The sequence below is a fragment of the Sapajus apella genome, unplaced genomic scaffold (assembly GCF_009761245.1).
Source record: "Sapajus apella isolate SASKATOON/1434 unplaced genomic scaffold, GSC_monkey_1.0 scaffold4, whole genome shotgun sequence".
NCBI lineage: Eukaryota > Metazoa > Chordata > Mammalia > Primates > Cebidae > Sapajus > Sapajus apella.
In genome coordinates this window covers 17,346,274-17,369,254 of record NW_022436944.1, presented here as the reverse complement: position 1 = coordinate 17,369,254, position 22,981 = coordinate 17,346,274, and the positions used below count along the sequence as shown (strand labels likewise).

General features: G+C 45.0%; 1 protein-coding gene and 1 long non-coding RNA gene across 2 annotated transcripts in view; one reads left to right on the top strand and one right to left on the bottom strand.

The window, feature by feature from the left end:
* Positions 1-17,819, top strand: part of LOC116539996 — a 49,871-nt gene extending 32,052 nt beyond the window's left edge. Inside the window, exon 2 of the long non-coding RNA XR_004264259.1 lies at positions 17,408-17,819. This is a non-coding gene — a long non-coding RNA (uncharacterized LOC116539996). The remainder of the gene's footprint in view (positions 1-17,407) is intronic.
* SIAH2 (siah E3 ubiquitin protein ligase 2) lies at positions 1,141-22,290 on the bottom strand. The gene is made up of 2 exons (XM_032263288.1): positions 21,342-22,290; positions 1,141-2,710 (listed from the first exon to the last, which is right to left on the bottom strand). The coding sequence occupies exons 1-2, from the start codon at positions 21,756-21,758 to the stop codon at positions 2,153-2,155; spliced, it is 975 nt and encodes a 324-aa protein (XP_032119179.1). The 5' UTR covers positions 21,759-22,290; the 3' UTR covers positions 1,141-2,152.
* Positions 22,291-22,981: the final 691 nt, after the last annotated feature.

The following is a 22,981-nucleotide window of genomic DNA, read 5'->3' as shown; positions in this document are numbered from 1 at the left end:
AAGCTTGACTAGTGTATGCACATTGCACCTTGAGTGGGTGCCGAGAGGGCCCTGGAGGCCATATCTGGACTGGCTCTGGTCCTGAGAGTCAAAGTTCACCTGCTCCTAGATCCTAGTTTCACCTTCACAGACCCCTCTGTATACTGGCTTGAAATATGACTTTCTTAGTGATAAGAGTTATGGTTTTCATTCATTCACCACAAAACCCCTACTTTTGTGCAGGCAACCGTTTTTCACTTTTATTTGAAGAATAGCCTAGAAGAGGTTACTTTAGCAATTCCTTAAATGCCAGACCCCTATGCCGGCTAAAATCTTAACACTGTATCTCACTTAAAAAACAAAATCAACTCCAAAGCCATCACCTCCACTTGGTAGTATGCAAATGGAATTGGGACACTGATGGCTGGGCCTGGTGGCTCACGCCCTAATCCCAGCGCTTTGGGAGGCTGAGGCAGGTGGATCACTTGAGGTCAGGAGTTTGAGACCAGTCTGGCCAGTATGGTGAAACCTCATCTCTACTACAAATACAAAAATTAGCCGGGTGTGGTGGCATGGGCCTGTAGTCCCAGTTACTTGAGAGGCTGAGGCAGGAGAATCATTTGAACCCAGAGGCAAGGTTGCAGTCAGCTGAGATCACACCATTGCACTCCAACCTCCCTCTTAAAGAAAAAAAAAAAAATAAAGAAAGAAAAGAAATTGGGACACTGAGGTAAGCAGCTGTCAATCCTCACTAAGCATTTGGCCCTAATCTCTGAATTATTTTGGGAGTATAGCGTTGGGACTGAGGGAGTGGGTCACCTTGGATCGACCCCAGCACTCTGGATGTCAGCACTGGCCAAGTGTCTTCCTTCTCACTCGGTAAAGCAGGAGCAATCCTCTTCTTGCACAGCTGCTGACACTGTCAGACAGAAATGACAGCCCTGGAAGGAGACCTGTACCACCGAGTCAGTGGTTCAGATGTGTGAGCCTGGACCCCAGTGCTGTCATGGACCCATGTCATGACCTTGGCCCAATGACTGTTTCCTCAGTGAAAACAGTGAAAGTTCTAACCCCAGATGCAGTGGTAAAGGTTCATTGCACTTGCACATAGTAGATGCTCAATAAATACCCGTTATTCAATTAGGGAAATAAAGCACAACATCCATTTTTGGAAAATATTTATTAAAAAACTAGTGAATGTGGCAGAAAAACAAAACCAACACACACCTTTAAATAGCAAGCATATGACACACCTGTTATAAAGCTTTTCCAATCTACTGATCTAGTCTTTCATACCAGCTACTATCGAGTAGGGCTTCTAAGGGAAGCCATGTGTAAACGGGTCCCCTGGTCTAGTGGTGAGCAAAACTAATTACATGAGAACTATCAATGGCCATATGACTTGCTTTCTAGGCAATCCACCCAAAACACAAGTGAGTGACCAGATCTCAGGCGTGTGTTCATGTGGATCTGTAGTTCTAGTTTTAATTTGAGGGTCGGGGGAGGTTAGGGAATGAAACAGTAGAAACACAAACAGTATCGGCAGAGGGCAACCTTAAAGCACCTTTAAAATCTGGACCCTTTCCCACAATTTAGCCCAGTAATTTTCAAACATTGCTGTTGAAAAGAATCACCAGATGAGACTGTTAAATTGGCAGGCTCCCTAAATCTGCAATTTTAAGATAAGCACTCCGGGTGATTCGATGTTTATTAGCCATCCAATTTGAGAAACACTGTTTAAAATGCATTAAAACAATTCCTACCTCCCACAAACAAAAGTAAAGGAATCTGCTGACAGTCACTGTGCTTTTGTCAATGACAAGGGACCAATATGGGAAGGCAGGCAGGAAGGGGCCTCCCATTCCTCACACACTGATCTACAGAAGCCCTGTGCAACGGCCTGTCAAGCGTTGTTTAGGAAGTACATAAAATTTAATAAGAGAGTTGTTTTAGATCACAGAACAGCCTCTAAATCACCAACAGGTCAACCCCATTCATCCCAGTTTAATGAACTTTGTCAGGTCAATGCCAGATGAGAAACTGCTGTTCAAACAAAACACGGGCAACTGTGGGTCCTGACTTGTGAAGACATGTGGAATAAAACCTTTATAAAAACCTTTATTAAACACAGAGCACTATGCCCACATAATTTGGATGGTTTACGAAAGCCACATCATGGACAACATGTAGAAATAGTCACGTTGATTCCAAGGTTCCCATTATCTGCAAAAAGATGTGCTATGGCTGTGTCGAAAACAAGGCAGTCACTGTTCATGATGGCCGCAGCCACACCATCGTGAATGGACCGGGGTGTGGCCTCCCAGGTCAGTCTCCGCCGGTTCCCGTTCAACTCCAGTCTGTAGGCAAAGTTCTCGGCTTGCTTGCGGGTGCCAATGAGCAAGACGATGGCAAAAAACTGCTGGTGGCCTTCGTACTTCTCTTGTTTCTCCAGCACCAGCATGAAATGATGGCCGAAACATGACTGCATCATCACCCAGTCGACAGCCCCTGGCAAATTAATGTCTGTAGCTAGAAAGACGATGTCTTCTCCCTGAAGAGTGGTAATGCTCTTGTGGGCGTGCATGAGATGGGACATCACAGCTTCCAGGGACCCCTGCCACTTGCAGGAAGCACCAGGACAAGGGCAGGAGTAGGGACGGTATTCACAGATGTCTTCGTGTTCTGGTTTCTCTGTATGGTGCAGGGTCAGGGAACAGCCCGTGGTGGCATACTGCAGAGAAAGAAATGCATTGAGCCATGGGGCCTTCTCAAAACTTCTAATGGTGCAACCCTCTATAAATACTTAACTACTCTGTTTTCTTGGGCTTAAACTGTGTTCTTAACTACTTTTGCTCAAAACAAGTGAAATATTCAAGATTAAAGGTCTCGGTCTCTCTTGATCATCAGTGTTGTCATGCATAAAATCAAAGGTATTTCCTGAACCAGAAATAGGCTGTTTTCCATAACCCTGTTCTACTGTCAAAAGGACAAGAACTAAATTCTTTTACGTCGCACATCTCAAAATTGTTGAGCAAGCCCTGTAAAATCTAGCCTTCCCCATGTTTTCTGTGAAGCTGTTTTTTAAAGAATTCAATTGCTTGGGGCTGGGGACGGGGTTGGGCAAGGAATATTATATTATCTCCAGATTAGTTTTTGCATAAAGACAATAGTGAAAACAGTATAATTCTGTTGTCCCTCTCCACTGCTTCCTGGCTCAAACCGGTGACTGGCAGGCTGGCCATGGGGAAGGCTGCCCTTTGGTTCTTGCTCTTTACTGCTGGCATGATCAGGCTAGGGCAGCGGAGGCCTGGAGACCCCTTCATACTTCTAGAAATATCACCCCACTGTAACCTTTTGACTTTCCCTCTGGGAGGTCTTTGCCCTTATTTTCTGGGTGGAAGGAAATCACACCTAAGAGCTACTTAACTACGAAGACTGCCAGTCAGTCTGGTTCTGGCCAGAGGAGGCTAAAATGAGAAGGGCCTAACCTTCCTCTCAAAGCTCGCTGACCCCCAGCACTTCCTCAAGTTCGAGTGCACATGACTTCATGGCCAGGTATGTCAGGCCCTCACAACAGGCCCGGGAGGAAGCAGAACTAGATGAGTTTGCTGATATGATCAGTCTGCCCCTCAGACGCTGCCTTAATAGGGTAGGAGAACAAAACCTTTCTCTCCCTTGCACTTGGGATGACATTCCTAACGGATGTGGCAAAAGACCACACCAAGTGGAACTGGACTTCTGCTCCTGTCTCTCACAAGATGACAGTGTTAATTCCTAGATACCAGATGGAGAATCAGCTCACAAGCAGACACCTGCCCCGAGTACTAAGCTGTTGTTCTGTAAGAATTAAGGAACCTGAATCACCTTTTCAGGTGAAACTAGGTGTCAGCCTTATACCCCTGGAGCAGAGAGTGGCAGGGGAACTGTCTGACTTACCACACTTGGATTCCCCTGCTCCACTGAGACAGGAAGGCACAAAATAAGGGCAGGGCCAGGTCATTTTTTTAAGATGCTGTGTCCAGTTGCTTTTAAAAAACCCACCACTGCTGTTTTTACTTTGATCTACCCTGCTTTATGGAATAACCCCCCTTTTAAACTTGAAGTCAGTCAAATTCGAACCTTTATAGATGAATTTATCACTAGCAACAAGCAGATAGATACTATGCACTGTGCGCCTTCTCCATACAAGATGCTAAGCTACAGTCACTCAGAGGATTCTGAAGCAAAGATGACAGCCTCCACTCTTAGGGGGATTAGTCTCCCCTAATCAGGAAGGAGAGTGACTTGAAGAAAGAAATGTAGCTCATCTTCCGACCTCCACTTCTTCATACCCAAGCGGATTATAATCTTCAACAGAAACTGGCAGAAATGTTTCATTCTTACTTACTTTGCCCATAGGAATTGTTAATCTTTTAAAACTTTTAAAACTCTGAACTAATTTTTAAAGCCTGAGTGTAAGAGAACTCACTCAGGAGAAACAAATTTATTTATCCATGTATATTTATACTTTGTGTTCCTTACTTTATAAGGCCTGAAAAACAAATCCCTATTAACTGTGTTTTAAATCTAGGGTGCGGCTAGGAATACAGGGCCTCTTAATGTTCTGTGAGTGACGGGTGAGACACTTCTGCCCAGAGTTTTAAAAAAAAAAACACACACACAATAAAAATAGCAAGAACTAGGCCCAGAGCCTGGCAGATTCTCTGGCTGAAACAAGCCCTGAATATCTGAAGATGTTTCAAAATGAACTGTTCACCATAGCCACATAGGAATAATCCCAGGAATGAGAAGAACTTTGGTCAAAGGCACACAGAAAGGTACCACCTGTACCTCTGCCCAAAGCCCCAAACCACTCCTCGTTCATGATGAACTCAACATTTACAACAAATATTTATCATCTGGCAATGATTTCATAACTTTTCCCACTCAAGTAGGAGTATTTATACTCTGAATTATTTGGTTTGCCTTACAAGTCACATATTCAACTCTTCTCTCCACCCAAATACAGAGAACAGGGAACCTCCCCAAACTGCACAAATAGAAAAGGCATTACTTTGCATTTGTGTGGACAATGATCTCATGTTTTTTTATAAGGATCTTGCTACATCCTCTATTAACTTAAATAGTTTGAAAGCCTTAGATGCTTACTCTGCTTTTCCTAAACAAGCAGAACTTTGAGGACAATCTATTCCTTCTCTTTCCATCACGGGTAAGGTTCACATCTTCATAACCCCTCGTACCACTTTTATGATGACTAAAGTCTAAACTTTAACCCCCTACACACACACACACACACACACACACACACACACACACGCGCCACATTTCATACTTACAGCAGTCTTGGCATTGTTCTGAAATGACATTTCAGAGCACCATAGGTGTTTGTCACTTTCATCAGGGGCTCTCATCCAGGGATCTGAGAGAGGACTTTAGGAGTTTGTGAATTCCCAAGACTGTATATGAAACTGTCTAGGTGCTTCTGAGCAGCAAACCCAAGTCTCACTGGCCCCTGGCTTTGGGCTTGTGTTTTTGTGAAGAGCTCCAAGGGTTTCTAAGGGTTTCCAGGGCTAAGAACCGCTATTTGAGAGTACAAGAAGGAATCAGCTGTGGATCCTGCCCTTGTGGGGTTTCCAGTTGAGAAAGACCATGTAATAAATTTAACAACTGTGTAAAGGAAGACCAGGAGGGCAACAGGTGATTTCAAGGTGGGACAGGGTTAGGAGGACAGGGTAAGGAAAGCTTTACTGTAAACAAGTGGATTGTGGATGGAGTTGTTCCATCTGGTTCTAGCACAGGGCGAGTGGAGGAAACAGTGGGAATAAAACCTAAAGGAGGTTGGGTGCAGTGGCTCACGCCTATAATCCCAGCACTTTGGGAAGCTGAGGCAGGTGGATCACTTGAAGTCAGGAGTTCAAGACCAGCCTGGCCAATATAGTGAAACCCCATCTTTAACAAAAAAATATAAAATATTAGCCAGGTATGGTGGCGTGCACCTGTGATCCCAGCTACTCGGGGGGCTGAGTCAGGAGAATCACTTGAACCCAGGAGGCAGAGACTGTAGTGAGCTGAGATCATGCCACTGCACTGCAGCCTGGGCAACAGAGCAAGACTCCGTCTCAAAAAAAAAAAAAAACAAAAAACAAAAAACAAAACACAAACCTAAAGGAGAAGGCAGGTCAGGGACTTTCCTGACAATGGAATTTATATTTAGTTTCTCGACAGTAGCGCTACTAACATTTTGGACCTGATAATTCTTTGTGATGGGGGCTGTGCCATGCACTGAAGGATGTTTAGCAGCATCCCTGGTCTCTATTCATTAGATGCCAATAGTAACCACCCCCTGCCCATCAGCTGTGACAACCAGAAATGTCTCCAGGTCTCCAGGCATGGCCAAATGTCTCCTAGGGGGCAAAATGGCCCCAGTTGAGAACCACTGATTCTGATGAGAACCAATCATTCTAATTCTCAATAATGATGAACCCTGGCTTCCAGGCAGTCACAATCACAGTTGCAAGGAGGGGCTCCTGCCAGCAAGCAGGTCCAGTGGGTCACTGCCCCACCCAATGAGCACTACCAGGGCAACTCAGGAATGCCAGCCCTGCCACACAACAGAACATGATCGCTTGCGAAGCATGGAGTCACACCAGGGAGCTCGTTCTATCCATTTTATAAACTAGAAGCTGGATACTCCCAGAGTATGGCTGACTGGTCAGGGCCCTGTGGTCATTTGTGGCCTCACCAGGAGCAGAGCCCTGCGTTCCTAGGGTGCCCCTCCAGGGTTCTTTCACTGCGCACAACAGCTCAGGAGTCAAAGATTCAGTATTTTGAGAAAAAGAAACAAATAATTTACATCTGCCTTCACACCCCTGGCCCGCAACCTAACACACATAAAATCCAAAGTTCACAAATACACTCTTTTTGGAAGCGGGTTCTAATATTGACTTCTTTGGTTTGCAGGTTTGCAAGGAGAGAAAAACAGCCCTGAAAGCACCACTCCCTCAGGAATAAGGCAGCAGCATCTCACAAACCAGGAACCAGCCATTAGGGCCCCCCCCAGCCTTCTCTGGCATCTGGCAAAAAAGTCCTGAGGTTTCACTTTTCACGGTCTGGCTAGGGCTTGGCCCACAAAATGTGAAAAGGTCAAGGACTTGTGCGTTTGAGCTGGGAAGGGCTTTCTTTTAGATGTCTGGTTCTTAGCTGTACCCTCTTGTTATTGAGAGAAGGCACCTGGGCTGGTTCACAGAGGGCTGCCTGTGTCTCCTGGGACAAGCCCACAGCTATAAATGAGATTTCTCCTTAGGGAAATATCTGCTCATTTTCCCCAGAGGGGAAAGAGGTTTTAAGTAAGCCTCTCTAAAGAACATACACACACACACACCCTGAAAACTAAAGAAGAAAATAGGGAGGTAGGGCCGGGCACGATGGTTCACACCTGTAATCCCAGCACTTTGGGAGGCTAAGTTGGGTGGATCACCTGAGATCAGGAGTTCGAGACCAGCCTGGCCAATATGGCAAAACTCTGTCACTACTAAAAAAAAAAAAAAAAAAAAAAAAATTAGCCAGGTGTGGTGGTGGGTGCTTGTAGTCCCAGCTACTTGGGAGGCTGAGGCAGGAGAATCGCTTGAACCTGTGAGGCAGAGGTTGCAGTGAGCCGAGGTCATGCCACTGCACTCCAGCCTAGGCAACAAGAGGAAAATGCTGTCTCAAAAAAAAGGAGGTAGATGGCCCAGCAGAATGAGAAATAAAGAGATGTTGAAATCCCATTTCTGACTTCTCTTTAGAAACTTTTCATGTTGCAGTAGATCAAAAGTCTTGTGCAAATGTGTTCAGCCATTGAGATGCAATGTGTAATCAGGACCCTCATTTTTTAGGTCTTTGCAGAAAGCAGCAAATAGTTCCCATTCTTTTCCTGGGTGTGGGGTTTGAAGGTTGTATTTAAGTTGGAATTTAGGTAGGGTTTTTCCCTTTTCAGCATAGAAACCCCTTCATACACAAATACACACAATGAGATATGTCAGAACACAGTCAAACACAAGACACCTGTTATTTACCTAATAAACACAGTCACACTGAGTTTACTTATGAAATGAGCATACAAGGAAAATAAGCCTTCTAAGTAAGGTGCTAGTGAGGGTCATGAATGCTGTGACTGGTTTAGAACAAGTCACATAACCTATTTAATTAAATCTGATTCCATGCAATTCAAGAATGATGTACTGAACCCAACAATCAACAGTCTACTCCATGGGAGGGAGGAGCATGTGCTCCACAGCAGAAGCACATCTCTTTTGGAAACTGTGAGGTAACCATACTGCCTAGACCGATGTACCTCCTAGGAAACAGCTGAAATTTATTAGCAAAATACCTGCCAGCACCTCAAATGAGAATGTCTCAAGAAAAATAAACCATAATTGATATTTTGTTGTTGATGCTCTTAAACTTTTGAATTAAATCCAAGAAATGATTTTATCTTGGAGTAAACAAAAGCAAATGGTGCTTTCCTTCAATCTAAATAAGTTGTAATGATCACAGAATGCACACTGACGGCTAAGTGCAATGCATAACCCTAGAATGAGAAACCAAAATTCCTACAAAGGACATTGGGGCAAAAGTTGTAATTTGAATATGGACTGTGGATTAGATAATAGGATCTGCTGTGTGTCAAATTTCCCCATTTTGGTAACTGTGCTATGATTATATAAGAAAAGAATTTTAGATGAAACATAGCGATGTATTTAGGGGTAAGGGGACAAGATGCCTGTAATTTATATTCAAATGGTTAAAAAATATATGTATGAGCAGAAACAGCACAAACGATAACGCAACTGGAGCAAAAAGGCAATAACTGGTGAATCTGGAAAAAGGCCGTGAGGGAATTTTTTATGGTATTGCAACTGCTGTGTAAGTTTGAAATCATGTAAAAATAAAAACATGGCCAGGCAGGTTGGCTCACGCCTTTAATCCCAGCACTTTGGGAGGCTGAGATGAAGGGATAGCTTGAGCCCAGGAGTTTGAGACCAGCCTGGGCGACATAGGGAGACTCCCATCTCTATAAAAAGTTAAAAAAAAAAAAAAAAAGCCAGGCCTTGTGGTGTACACATGTAGTCTCAGCTACTTGGGGGCTAAGGTGAGAGGATTGCTTGGGCCTGGGAGGTTGAGGCACAGTGAGCCATGATTGTGCCACTGCACTCCAGCCTGGGCAACAGAGTGGCAGACATCCTGTCTCAAAAATAAACCTACAAAAACATATTAAAGAATATCCAGGGACTGAGTTAGCATAGTTATCCTTTATGGGATAGAAATGGCTTATGCAGAATTGGTTGAATTAAGTTTTATCATAATGGTGTTTGTTTTAAAAGAATATATACCTTTAACTACATAACTACATGTAAATGCAACTGAAGTTGGTAGTTTTTCTTTTACTAGAGCCTCTTTGAGACTGTAGTGAACCAATACAACTTTGCAATGAGAAATGAATTGTCATAATAACCAACACTTCTTTGGCCCCTAAGACAATGCATTCTCCACCGTCCTCTGATCCTTCTAAAGGTTTCCAGGTCCCTGACAAGTCTGTGGTCTTGGCATGTAGTTTCATTATTAACACCCCCAGTGGTCCAAGGTAAACTCCACTTTGCTCCAGGCCAATTTGAAAGATGAGCACCAGGAATAAAATTTACCCAAGGCCCCTTTTTCTTTTGGGAGGTGAACCTAGAAGAGGGAAGAAGAGCTATATGAGCTCAACTGTAAGGATGAATTCCTCACAGTATAATTTGTTATGTATGATTAGCAGATAATTAGGCTTATGCAAATGGGAGCTGGCAGCTAAACCTAGTATAGATTCACATCATGGTAAAAGTTACATTTTAACCATCAGTCAAACTTTTAAAAGGACTTCTAGCAATTCAAGCTAGCTGTTTTGTGATTTAAAATGTTTATCTGCCCCACAAAGACCACTGAATGATCACAGGTTATTTTCCAGTTAATTTACGGATGTGTTAATTTTGCTTATTGGTACTGATTCATTGCCTGCTTCTTGCCCATGCAGTATTTGTTGATAAATGAACAAATGTTAGATTTATCTGCAGAAGATGGAATGTTTTCCACCATGTTAAGTTTACTTTAATTAGAAGTTTTACTGTGGAACTCAGAATTTAAAAAAATTCAATAGACCTTGAGATCATGTAGGAGGAAATGTTTGTTTTTGATTTCAGGTACTACGGTTTTGTCATTTTTGATAAAGGTGTTTCACATATTTTATTTACAAAACTATTTGGAGTGAGAAGGTTTTAATTTTTTTTTTTTTTTAATTAAAACAACGGGTCTTGCTTTGTTAGCCAGGGTAGTTATGAACTCCTGGCATCAAGCAATCCTCCCACTTCGGTTTCCCAGAATGCTGGGATTATAGGTGTGAGCCACCATGCCTGGCACTGAGAAGGTTTATAGCTCTTCTGAGATCTGACCTAGACTGGAAAACATCAGCACCATTGTCCTTTTGATGGCTGTATGTCTCTCTTGCTTAAAATATGTTTACAACAATGGTAGAGTCGCTGTGATTGCAATGCAAGTACTTAGTGTCCTGTGTGACTTTAAGCCTACCAAGTCACCTATGAGTGGGTCTATAAAACTATCTACAACTTACTCCTTGACTACTGCTAACAGTGGAAGAGTTGTGGACTCCTCAGGTTAATCATGTTCAGGCTTGGGAGGCAGGAGAAAGTGAAATCTGTTCTTGTGACATTTATAAGACCTAACCTGCATCTGTCTAGCATCCTTCCACTAAGAACCTTAGCGCATTTGCACTTAACTGGAATGGTAAATTCCTGAACTGTGCTGTGAGGCAGTGTAAAGAGGTAATCAGGCTGGGCGCGGTGACTCACACCTGTAATCCTAGCACTTTGGGAGGCTGAGGCGGACGGATTGCCTGAGCTCGGAGTTCAAAACCAGCCTGAGCAACATGGTGAAACCCCATCTCTACTACAATCCAAAAAAAATTAACTGGGTGTGGTGGTGCACGCCTGTAGTCCCAGCTACTCGGGAGGGGGAGGCAGAATTGCCTGAACCCGGGAGGTAGAAGTTGCAGTGAAGCTGAGATTGCATCACTGCACTCCAGCCTGAGCGACAGAGCAAGACTTTGTCTCTTAAAAAAAAATAAAATACAAAAGATAATCATCAACCAATAGTGCAGTCACGTTTTATAGACAGTGATATGAGGAGGCACTATTACTCAGCACTAGAACTGTCAAACAGTGTCACCCAACAGTGGTGAGATTAAAGAAACACTTAACTACATTTCTTCTGGGAAAGGCAATTCTAATTAAAATCCTGGGCCCAAAAATCTGTCTGTTTTGCCTAAGAGAAAGTCAACAAACCACCTTTTAGCTCTCTTACTAAGAGGTGTCTTGGGAAGACTCTGGCACACTTTCTTCTTTCTTTTTAAAAAGAGAGGGTAAAAAAAAAATAAATAAAATTAAAAAAAAAAAAAAAAAGAGAGAGGGTCCTGCTGTGTGCTCAGGCTGGAGTGAGCACAACTCCTGGCCTCAAATCATCTCCCATGTCAGCCTCTTGAAGTGTTGGGATTATGGGCGTGAGCCACCAAAACTGGCCTGCATAATTATTACTGCAGAAATCTGAGAACATCCTGCTATCGAGGGAGGGTGTGTTTAACCTTACAAAAACTCCCTGGGCTGGCAGGGGTTTATTTTTAGTCTTAGAAACTTTAAACAAAAGTTGACTTTTCTCATCTGTCCATAGCCACAATTAGCAGGCAACCATACTTTGTCCTGGAGAGCCAGTTTTGTGAGGTCCCTTTAAAGCGCATGTTTGAGCAAACAAAGCACCTAAAAGAGCTGAGTTAAAGGCTCTCTGCTGTGTGACCAGTACCGCACCCACCCTTTCAGTACGCCCTCACTCTTCCATGCCAGGCTCCCACCTGCACAGCTGCTCAACTGCCCTGACAGTTCTTCAAATAGCTCTATTCCCCTCAGCAGTCTTCATTTCTCAACGAAACCAATGGAATTCACCAAAGGACTTAAGTGGTAGGGTTGTAAGATGATCAAAGAGGTTTGGTACAGTGGTTTACACCTGTAATCCCAGCACTTTGGGAGGCCAAGGCAGGCAGGTCACCTGAGGTCAGGAGTTCTAGAACAGCCTGGCCAACATGGCGAAATCCCGTCTCTACTAAAAATATAAAAATTAGCCAGGCGTGGTGGCATGAGCCTGAAGTCCCAGCTACCAGGAGGCTGAGGCACGAGAATCACTTAAACCCAGGAGGTGGAGGTTGCAGTGAGCCAAGATCGCACCACTGCACTCCAGCCTGGGTGACAGAGTGAGCGCATCTCAATATTTTTTTTAAAAAAGATTATCAAATAAAAATACAAGATGCCCAGTATCTCTCAGGCAATATTTGGGATACTTATTACTCCTCTCTGGCCCCACAAGTTATTTGTTGTTTATCTGAAATTCATAACTGGGCATTCTGTATTTGACTTAGCAACCCTAATAAGAGGGCTCTGGTACCACTGGCATCCCTGCAAAAGCCACTCCTTGAGTCTAGAATGGGAAGAGGGATCACTGTTCCTCAGATGGGCACAGAATAGACAAGAGGTTGTAGTGAAAAAGACACTGTATATGTAATTAGTCCACACTGGAGTTTCTGTCCCCGAACTTATAAAATGCATGAGCATGGGCACCTAGCTCGGGCCACCTATAAGCAAGGCAGGCAACATCCTTCACAAACAACTCTGCTGGCCTCCTACGCAGCCTCCTTATGAGCTTCCACCCCTTCTTTCTTCACGGGCAAACCGCTGTGCATCCTTTAGCATGCAGCTGGTGCCACCACGGCAGTGAGGTCTTCAGACTCCTAGCTCCTAGTACTTCAGAAAGGCTCTGCCCCATTGGCACATCTGTCTCCACCACTAGACTCAGAGTTTCAGAAAGAGAGGGGTGAGCAGAGGCAAGAAATGGCTAGGCAGATGGGTTGTGGGAAAGAGAGGGCCTGGAACTCCAAGGCAAGAGTGAGTATGATGTAAAGTTAGTGGATAGGTCAGCAGCGGCCAATTCCGGCCTGACACTGCACCAGGGAGGAAAAGCAGGCTGCAGCATTAAGAACACCGAACACTAACACCCAGTGTCGGTGCTGCTGGGAAGAAATGGACACTCAACTGTAAATGATTCTAAGGGAGAAAACAATTTGGTTCTACTATGAAAAAGCTTTGATTTCTCTGGCTGAGTGTGGTGGCTCATGCCTGTAATCCCGCCACTTCAGGAGGCTGAGGCAGAATCACTTGAGCTCAGGAGTTCGAGACCAGCCTGGGCAATGTGGTGAAACCCTGTTTTTACAAAAAGTACAAAAATCAGCCAAGCATGATGATGCGTGCTCCAACTCAAAAGGCTGGGGTGAGAAGATCACCTGAGCCCAGGAAGTTGAGGCTTCAGTGAGCTTTGATAATGCTACTGCACCCCAGCTTGAATGTCAGAGCGAGACCCTGTCTCAAAAACAAACAAAGAAACAAAAAACCACTTAGATTTCTACGATACTCTTGGGTTATACCAACCAACTTCAAGGAAATTATCTTTAGGAAATAACTATTTTTTGTATGTACAAAGATTTGGTTATAGCAGTGTTTTTTTAAAAAAGTCTCAGAAAACAGAACTTAAATGACCACAAATAGGATCTTGATTAAATAACTCTGGTACTGTTATAGAAGTGCAATATTATGCGGTCATTAAATGTTATCCTACGGAATTTTGATCACTGTAGAAAAGCAGTCACGATGTGTTAGATGAAGAAGCAGATTATGAAACGGTGTGGACAACAGGATTCCCCATCTGTATCGGTCCATTCTCCCATTGCCATAAAGAAATACTTGAAATTGAGTAATTTATAAAGAAAAGAGGTTTAATTGGTTCACGGTTCTGTAGGCTGTACAGGAAGCACAGCGGCTCCTGCTTCTGGGAGGCCTCAGAAAGCTTCCAATAATGGTGGAAGGCAAAGGAGGAGCGAGGCATCTCACATGGTGGGAGCGGGAGCAAGGGCAGGAGAGGCGCTTTACACTTTTTAAACAACCAGATCTCATGAGACTTACTGTCATGAGAACAGCACCAAGAGGATGGGGCTAAGCTATTCATGAGAAATCCACCCCCAAGATACAACCACCTCCCCGCCAGGCCCCACTGCCAACACTGGGAATGACAACTGAACATGAGATTTGGTGGGGACACAGATCCAAACCATATCACCATCTCACCTGCCTTTTTTTTTTTCTTTAAAGAAAACTCCATTGATGTAGAAATAAGTTTGCAAGGATGTATGCAAAATGGTATAGTGGTTATCTTTAGGTGAGGGAGATTATAGAAGATTTTAATTTTATATTGTTTTCTATATGTTCTACATTTAAAAATAATTATAACTTTAGAAAACAAAATATGTAAAAATACGCAAAATATAATACATATAATTTCAAATGCTGCTTAATCTAACCAGCCCTCTCAAAAGATTTAAAGAAATGAAAAAAAAAAAAAAAACCTCATCACTGAAAAACCAATGCAAAGGCCAACTTACACAGCTCTATGAAAATGCTATATGATAAGACTAGGAAAGAGAAGCACATTGGGAAAATCTATGAGAAAAAATAAGAACGATTCCTTTTTCTCTTTTTCCGTCAGTTTCTAACTGTGCACATTTATTTAGTGCCTGGGCTGTGTGAGGCACTTTGCATATGAATTATTATTGTGTTTCGTCCTCACAGCAACCTTGAGGCTTGGAGGTCACCAGCCAGTCACAGTGGGGCTGGAGTTGGGATTGGGACCAGGGGGCCAGACTAGGGGCTGCCCTCAAAACTGCCAGAGTAAGAGGGATCCTGGGGTAAAAGGGACCCAAAGATACTATCTTTGTTGATTCAAAAATTTTAAAGCAGTGCATAGGCCTGCACATTTAACAGAAGAATATTTTTCTTTTCTTTTTTTTCTTTTTGAGACAGGGTCTCACTCTGTTACCAAGGCTGGAGAGCATTGATGAGATTTCGGCTCACTGCAGCCTTGATCTCCTGGGTTCAAGCAATCCCCCCACCTCAGCCCTCTGAGTAGCTGGGAATATAGACACGAGCTACCACGCCCAGCTAATTTTTATATTTTTAGTAGAGACCAGGTTTCACCATGTTGCCCAGGCTGGTCTCGAACTCCTGGATTCAAGCGATTCTCCTGACTTGGCCTCCCAAAATACTGGGATTAGAGGCATGAGCCACCGCACCTGACCAGGAACATTTTTCATCCATCTCTTTATCACCTGTGGGCAAAAACTGAGAAGTGGATAACCCTTTATTCTATAGATGCCACACAGTCTAAAAATCATTACCTAAAATCTTTACCAAACTGGAAATGAGGAAAACAACAGTTTCCCAATGTAGGGCAAAGTTGATGAAATTCTGTAGAGCATTTTCAGTATCCCTCAAAAGCCTTAAAAGGATACCCCAATGCTTAAAATAAAGATACATTTGATTGGGAAGACTTTCTTATTTTCCTTTTCAGGAAGTCCTGAGTAGAACCACATTCAAATACCCTGTGTATGATCATGTCCTGAAAAACTCGCCAGCAATACACAGTGGCTCCAAATGATGGCACTGGTACACAGTTCAGCAAATGTGTACCTGCTAGTGCCCCTTTCAAGGAGTGAGGACCTTATGGGTTTGATTAAGAACTGCCGTGTCTCGCAAATTTTGTCAGAAGCAAAAGTCTGATGCTTAAGACATTTTACAGTGAGGACTTACTATCGTCATGTATACAGCACTTTTTATGGGGCTTCAAAAAACAGCTCTAACACAGAACGGGAAAGTCTAATCCAATCTTGGTATTTTATAGGCCACACCTGCTGTAACTTTTGGTAAGCCTCTTTTCTGGTTATACTAAGGCTCAACTTTCACATGATTTATTCCAGTTCCAGGTCGTGGTGACCTGTGAAAAATCTTTAGCCAATTATGTGTAGAATCACCATTAAGCTTCAGTACTGCCATATAGTATTCTAATGCTTCTTCTTTATACCAGGAGTAAAATACAATGAAAGGTGTATTATCAGTTTTGTTCTTTAAAAACTTGAGCCCTGGAGTTAATATATGTGGACTCTGGTCCTTGCCAGTTCACTCTGTTTTTATGGGCCAACCTTGTCCATGTCAGGCAGTAGTGAGGACTTCAGGGACAATTTCCAAAGTAAACAGTTTTATCTTAGGAGAATCCTGGGGGTTAGCAAGAAATTTTTGGAAGTATTTTTGGCTAATTGGCTGTGCTTCCAGGTGATCCCCCCATCACACCCTTCCAAGCACCCCAATACCACCCATCTTCCATTCCATATGGTGAAGCAAAAGCCCTCAGCAGCACTTCTAATCTGATTTCCGAGCACCCACCAGCTAGGTGTTGTCTCCATTCTTTTAAATGGATGAACAAACAGGGTCAGGGAAGTATGTGACCGGACCAAAGTCACACAAAGCCAGGACAAGAACCCAAGTCTTCTGTTTCCTGTTCGCATTCTTTTCACTAGGACTGCTTTCTAGATTTTAAAATTTTAGGGTAAAAAGAACCTTGGGATAATCATTTAGTCCAATCCCTTGTCTAAAAGACCCTCAGGTGCAAAAAAGAAACTGATCTATATAGAGTCAAACATCTAGTCACAAGGACATCATCTGAGGTTTCCTGGTGGCCAGAAAATAATATTCTCCTGGCAAAATAAGGATAAAAACAGTTACAAAATCACCAACAGTTAGGGCCTAATAGATTTCCAAAGTTCATGTATGGCAAGAGTTAAACGACAACTTCCAGGCTCAAGGAATGCGTCTATAAGAGAATGAGATCAGAGGCGGCATGCTGGCAGCTGGAATTTGGCCTGGAGACATGGTTGGTTTGGCCTGCAAGTGCTGGCCGTAAATGTGAAGTCAGCCAATGCTGGAAAAAAAATTGAGATATTTAACATAAAAAACAAAATCCAAGCCGGGCATGGTGGCTCACACTTATCATACCAGCACTTTCAGAGGCCGAGATGGGAGGATCGCTTGAGCTCAGGAATTCAAGACCAGCCCAGGCAACATAGTGAGATGTCATCGCTTAAAGAAATAAAATCCAGATTTCTGGCTTTTCTTGAAAAAATCTAAAGGTCTGATATGCCTGCACCCACATCCCTACCCCAACCAATCAGCCAGAGCTGAGTAAAGGCTGCCTCTTGGGAGGTGGCACCTGTTCCCTGGCTCTCCACTGTCTCCACCGCTCCTCCAGGTCTCCCTGACCCTGAGGCCATGCGTGCCTCTCTCCCCTGCATTACCTGGCCCTGCTCCCATTTAGAGACTTTGTCTCCACTGGCCTAGAGGAGGCCATGGACTTTTAAACTTTCAACTGTTTTGTCTAATCTGACTTGGTTTGATTTATGTATTTATTTATTTTTTAGGAACACAGACATTGTCTCAATTCAACCACAGTGAAGACTTGTCTGGCTGAGGATTTCAAATTCCATAATGATTTGGAGATACGCTACTAGAAACTTTCAGTGAGGACAAAGAAAAGTTATCATAGTGTAAGAAGGATAGAGTGGATTAGTATTTCTCACAGTTGGGGAGAGAAATACTTGGCTAATATCAAAATATGCCATTGGGTGGTAAATAGACTATGTCATTGACACAAATGTGTCAACCTTCACTTCTCCCCCTAAGCCCACACACTGAAGGGGTGAGTTTAAGTCTGAGAACAGGATGTCAAAAGTTTCCAGGCATGGAACAAGCCATAGAATGGATTAAATAAATACCCCAAGTGGAAGAAAGCCATACACTATTAGACATTCCTTTTTTTTTTTTTTTTTTTTTTTTTGAGATAGAGTCTTGCTCAGTCACCTAGGCTGGAGTGCAGTGGCACGATCTCGGAACTGTTAGGCCCTAACTGCAACTTCCACCTCCTGGGTTCAAGTGATTCTTCTGCCTCAGCCTCCTGAGTAGCTGGGATTACAGGTGCCCACCATCACGCCTGGCTAATTTTTGTATTTTTAGTAGAGACGAGGTTTCACCATGTTGTCCAGGCTGGTTCTCAAACTCCTGACGTCAGGTGATCTGCCTGCCTCAGCCTCCCAAAGTTCTGGGATTACAGGCATGAGACACCACCCAAATATCTGAACTAATAATGCACCTGGTTCCCTGTTATCAAAGCTGCTGGCCGAACTCTAGGCTTTAATTAATTACCCTACACATACTTAGGGTAGCTATTTGGCAATACATCCATTTTTTGCCTAACTGAAGCAGTCTAAAGATGTGATGATATTCCACAAAATACTAGGTTTGTAGGTCCCCCCCTATTTTTCCTACCCTACATGCCCTACAAAATTCCTGCCAATGAATTTCCTAGTGAGTATGTATGTTGTCATTTTGGGATGGTCCCATCAGAAGCCCATCTGGTGAACTCATAGAACCAGATGGTTTTGTTACTGGTGTCAACCTTGAGTTATGATTCAGAATGTTGGAGTATACACTCAGATTCAAAATCCCTGTAGGACAAAAGATCTGTGCCTTTGAGATGCAGGTGCATGGACTGGTCCACTTACTAGCTGTGTGATTTGACAAGTCACTTCACACTTAACCACTCTGTAGGCATGAGTTTCCTCATCTGCAAAAAAAAAAAAGGCAAACTAATAAAAGCCGACCCCTACCGAAGCAGTTGGCAGACAGAGAGCATCCAATAACATCCAGATAGCCTCTCTTCTTTTCTTGGAACGCTAGAAGCTACAGGTTCTCGGAAGTCAAGCAGTCACATCTCTCATTTACAGATGAGGAAATCAAGGCCCCAAGAGGTGGTCTTTCAAGCAAACAGTGGCAGTGCCAGGCAGCTCTTGAGATGTGGGCTCTGGTACTTTATTCAACATTGTTTTTTTTCACATGAGCCAGCCCATGAGAGATTCTGAGAGCAGGTGGGGACAGTGAAAAGGCAGTCCCCATAATTTCTAGGAGCCTCAAACTGTAGGCCAAAGGGCTAGGAAAACAGACCAACCTTGTTTTAAGTTTGATACAGGCCTTACCACTGACTGTTGTTCCTCATCCCCTATAGCTAACACATCTTGGTTGGTTGCTGGGCTTATGTATACATTCAAGTTTGGTTTATCCAGACTAACTGGCTGAGCTGCCCTGCCAATAGTTTCGATTATTGATCAACCAAAGGTGAGGCATGCATGCTCCAGCTTTATACAACTCACACACATACACACACAAAAGCATCCCCAAGATCACATTCTAAGCTTGGTTCCTGGTCTGTAGGAGAATGGTTGACCCTTTTACATTTCAGCTTGCAAAGTAATGGCTTTGCCCAAGTGCATTCTTATAGAGACTCAGAAAATCACTGACATGTACAGAAAGGCTGAGAACCCCCAATTCCCAGAACTACTCTTCAAGATTGATTTCACTAGCCTGTCACACGTTAGGAAAGAACATATGCTTTCATAGGAACCAGAGTTCTAGATCCTGAAAGTGAAACTTCATGCTCCATATAGCATAACTGTTTCCTTCCCCTTCTCTTGGGAATAGCATGATTCTATTATGAGGTTGCGTTTTAAAAACAAATTATGGATTACTGACTAATACCAAATGCTCATTTGTGAACTATAACTCACCTAAAGCCATTTCTTCTATTAGCCACTGCAGGTTTAAGGGAAAGTAATGGGGTGAGAAAATGACTCCCCAGAAATCCTGTGGGGCATCCCCCACCCCTACAATATATCTCAGACATCAAATAGCCACTCTATGTTAACTACCACCAAACCTTTTCCAACCACTAGTTTGTCACCTTTTTCACAAACCTAAGACAACTATGCAAATACTTTAAACTCTGAGAAACTGGGCTGAGTGAATTAGTAAGCATTATATGAGGAGAGGTTGAAAGCAATTTATTAAGGTTGCCTGAAACACCATAGTCCAAACACTGATTCAAACCCTTATTTAAATATGCTATTTTAAACTTGATTTGCGGCAAGGCAGCAGACCAAATTATATCACTCATTTTACTGACCTGAGTCCCAAGCCTGAATTCTCTGGTGGATTATTTTTAATTTAAAAATGAGCTCTTGTCCTATAAATAAGCAGCACCAAGGAGAAATGCAAGACAGCCTAAATGGCCCAAGAGGCAGAGCAAGTAACTTGCACAAAAAAACTGGAAAGTATTAATGACATTATTTCCACTTCTAATTTCAGAAAATGAACTTTCCAGATTTTAATGAAGTAATGTAGACAAGTAGGTCTGTGAAATTGCTCCTGAAGGTTTCCACATAATAGCTGCAGATAAACAAATGTTATAACATGACCACACAATGCAATACCATGCAGCCATTTAAAATACAATGAAGTTGACTGGGTTTCAGATAGAGAGAAATATGTGTGATAATATGAATTTAAAAACAGCAAGTTGCAGATGCCATTTCTGGAGAAAAACTTGTATCTCTGTGTGGGTATTAAAAAAACCTCCCTGACATACACTGACATCTATGATTCTATATTTAGCTGCGAGGGTGTATGTGTATATATATAGTTTTAAAAGATACACATTAAACCTAACAATGGTGGGACAGGACAGGAGAGGTCCTGGCCTTTCATTTTACTTCTTGTCTTAGTGGTTTGCATTTTTCGCAAGGGCACTGAAAACTTTTTACATTAAATAAAAAATGAAGTGATGAGCTTTAAACAACTCTAACAACTGCTCTTGAATGCGCTTGTTAATTTCTTGATTGACTGTTTTCACCCCACTAAATACAAAAACGCAGCCACAACTCCTCAATCCTTCCCAGTCCTTGGAAGGCTAGGAGAGAAAAAGGCGTGGCTTGCAGGGTTTTCTTGTAGCTGGAGGAAAACAGGCTGTAGGGGTCCTTTTTTTAGCTACACTCTGGAGAGCTCCCACGTGTCAGGGGTGCGCAGAAGAGAGGTGCGGGGTGCAGGACTCCAGTATCAATTCAGCCACGCCAAAGGCTGGTAAAGGGTGCGTTTAGCTTGCCCGTTTCCTCCCTCCTCAATCCCCACAGTCAGTTTCTCGGTCCAAGTTTTACTGGTGTGGCCCATCCCTACCAAATGTACCCGAATACACATCTGCAGAGGACTCGGGCATTGGGGCGGGTGAGCTAAAATGTTCTAATGACCAGCGAATGCCGATTAATCTGGGGTCAGTAATCGGTAAATGTCAACCCAGAGCTACTCCTTTCAAAGTGAGCTTGAGGGAGGGTGGACGAAGTGTAAACAACATTTTTTTTTTTTTTTTTTTAGGAGAGATGCTGACCGCCTCTCTGGGCCTGAGAGTGGGCTGGAGAATACCGGAGTCCCTGAGGTCACCGGCGGAGGTGCGCGGGCTGTCCCTGGACTTACCTTACAGGGAAACAGGACTGCTGAGGCCACCTTCTCCATAGCCAGGTTCCTGATGCTGGGCGTCAGGGCGCCCCTGCACGTCGGGCAGCAGCTCAACTTCTGGCGGCATTGGTTACACACCAGGTGCCCAGCCTGGCACTGCAGGATAGGAGGCAGGACATAGTCAAAGCAGACCGGACACTCGAAGAGCGAGGTCAGCTCGTGGTGCTGCGGGGACACCGGGCCGGCCCCGCCGCCACCGCCGGGGCCCGAGATCACCGCCGCCGCGGCGGGCACCGCGGACGAGCCGGGGCCCGCAGCCGAGATGGTGGCGGCGGCCGGGGGCGCAGCCGGGGATGGAGTGTGCTGGGGCTGCGGCGGCGGCTGCTTGCTGCACGGTTTATTAGCGCTGGGGCCGGTGGAGGACGGGCGGCTCATCGCGCTCCGAACCAACCATGGAACTGCGGGCGCCTGCCTGCCGCGGGGCCGCCCAGGTCAAGGCGGTGCGCGCCCCGCGGGCAGAGAGCTCTGAGGCAACGCCACGGCGCCCAGCCCAAGTCCGCGCGGCGGAGACGCTTGGCGCGCGGGAGGCGGAGGGTTGGACCGCGCCGATGCCCTCCGCAGCCCCCGGAGTTCCGAACACGCCTCCGCGTCGGACCCCTCGTGGTGCCCTCCTCCCGGCGCGGCGTCTCGGGCCCCGAACCCAAGCGGTGCGCAAAGATCCCTGGCCCACCCGCTTCTGGAGCGGCCGCTGACGCAAGCCCCGGGGGCGCGCGCGGACGTGACGCCTGGACACGTGTGCGGCCGCCCAGGCGCGCGGGGACTGGCAGAGCCACCCTGCGCCGGGGCGCTGGCTCCGCCCGGCTCCAGCTGGCAGCGCAGGGGGCCGCCTAGCGCCGGCGCTTCCTGCTCAGGCTGCGGGCCGGGCCTGCGCCAGTGAGCATGCCTAGATTGCCGCAGCCTCGCGGGGTTGTGTTTTCCAGATTGGGGAGGGGGCCACCCTCGGGAAGGCGTCGCCGAAGTCCTTTGGCCACACCCCGGGGTGCCTGGCCGACGCGTCCCTCCGATCAGACTGGAAGGGCAACTTCTGGCAGGGCGTGAGCGTGGATGGTGGGTGGGACCGGACGCGGGCGGGCAGGGGCGGGGCGCGGGCGCCCCTGCACTGGTCGGAAAAAACCGAGAGGTGTCTCTTGGGGTTGATTCATCAGCGCGCAACAGAGGAGGGCGACGCTGCCTCCCGGATTCTGTGTTCGGAGTCAGGACGAGAAGCATTGGGCGGGAGCGGGCAAGGGGCTCGAGTTGGGTCTGCAGTGGGCATAGGACCTAGTTTTGTACACTTAACGGTGGGTTTGAGTAAAGGGGGGGCGGTGGGAAGGAAGGAAGTTCCCTTTATTCCTTTCCCAACGGACCTGAAGGAGGCTTCATTGAATTGAGCGCCCCTGGCTTGTATAGCAGGAGGAGGAGGCATTTCATGGACAGCGTTGGCTGAGAGTTCGAGATCATCTAGGAATGCCAGAAACGTGGGTTGGGTCGTGAGGTCTCTGAAGACAGTGGGTGAGCCTCCAGTATAAGGCGCTGCGTCCTCTTGGTAGGGAGCCGGCAGAAGTCCTAGTCTTTGTTGGGCGGCGTAGGCCAGCCTGCGGGCCCATCAGAAGCGCTAG

Bases quoted from the DNA above. Each gene is read 5' to 3' on its own strand.
- SIAH2 (XM_032263288.1), bottom strand. From the start codon at position 21,758: ATGAGCCGCCCGTCCTCCACCGGCCCCAGCGCTAATAAACCGTGCAGC. The intron at 2,711-21,341 runs GTAAGTCCAGGG...CTTTCTCTGCAG, and splicing joins CAGTCCTGTTTCCCTGTAAG to TATGCCACCACGGGCTGTTC.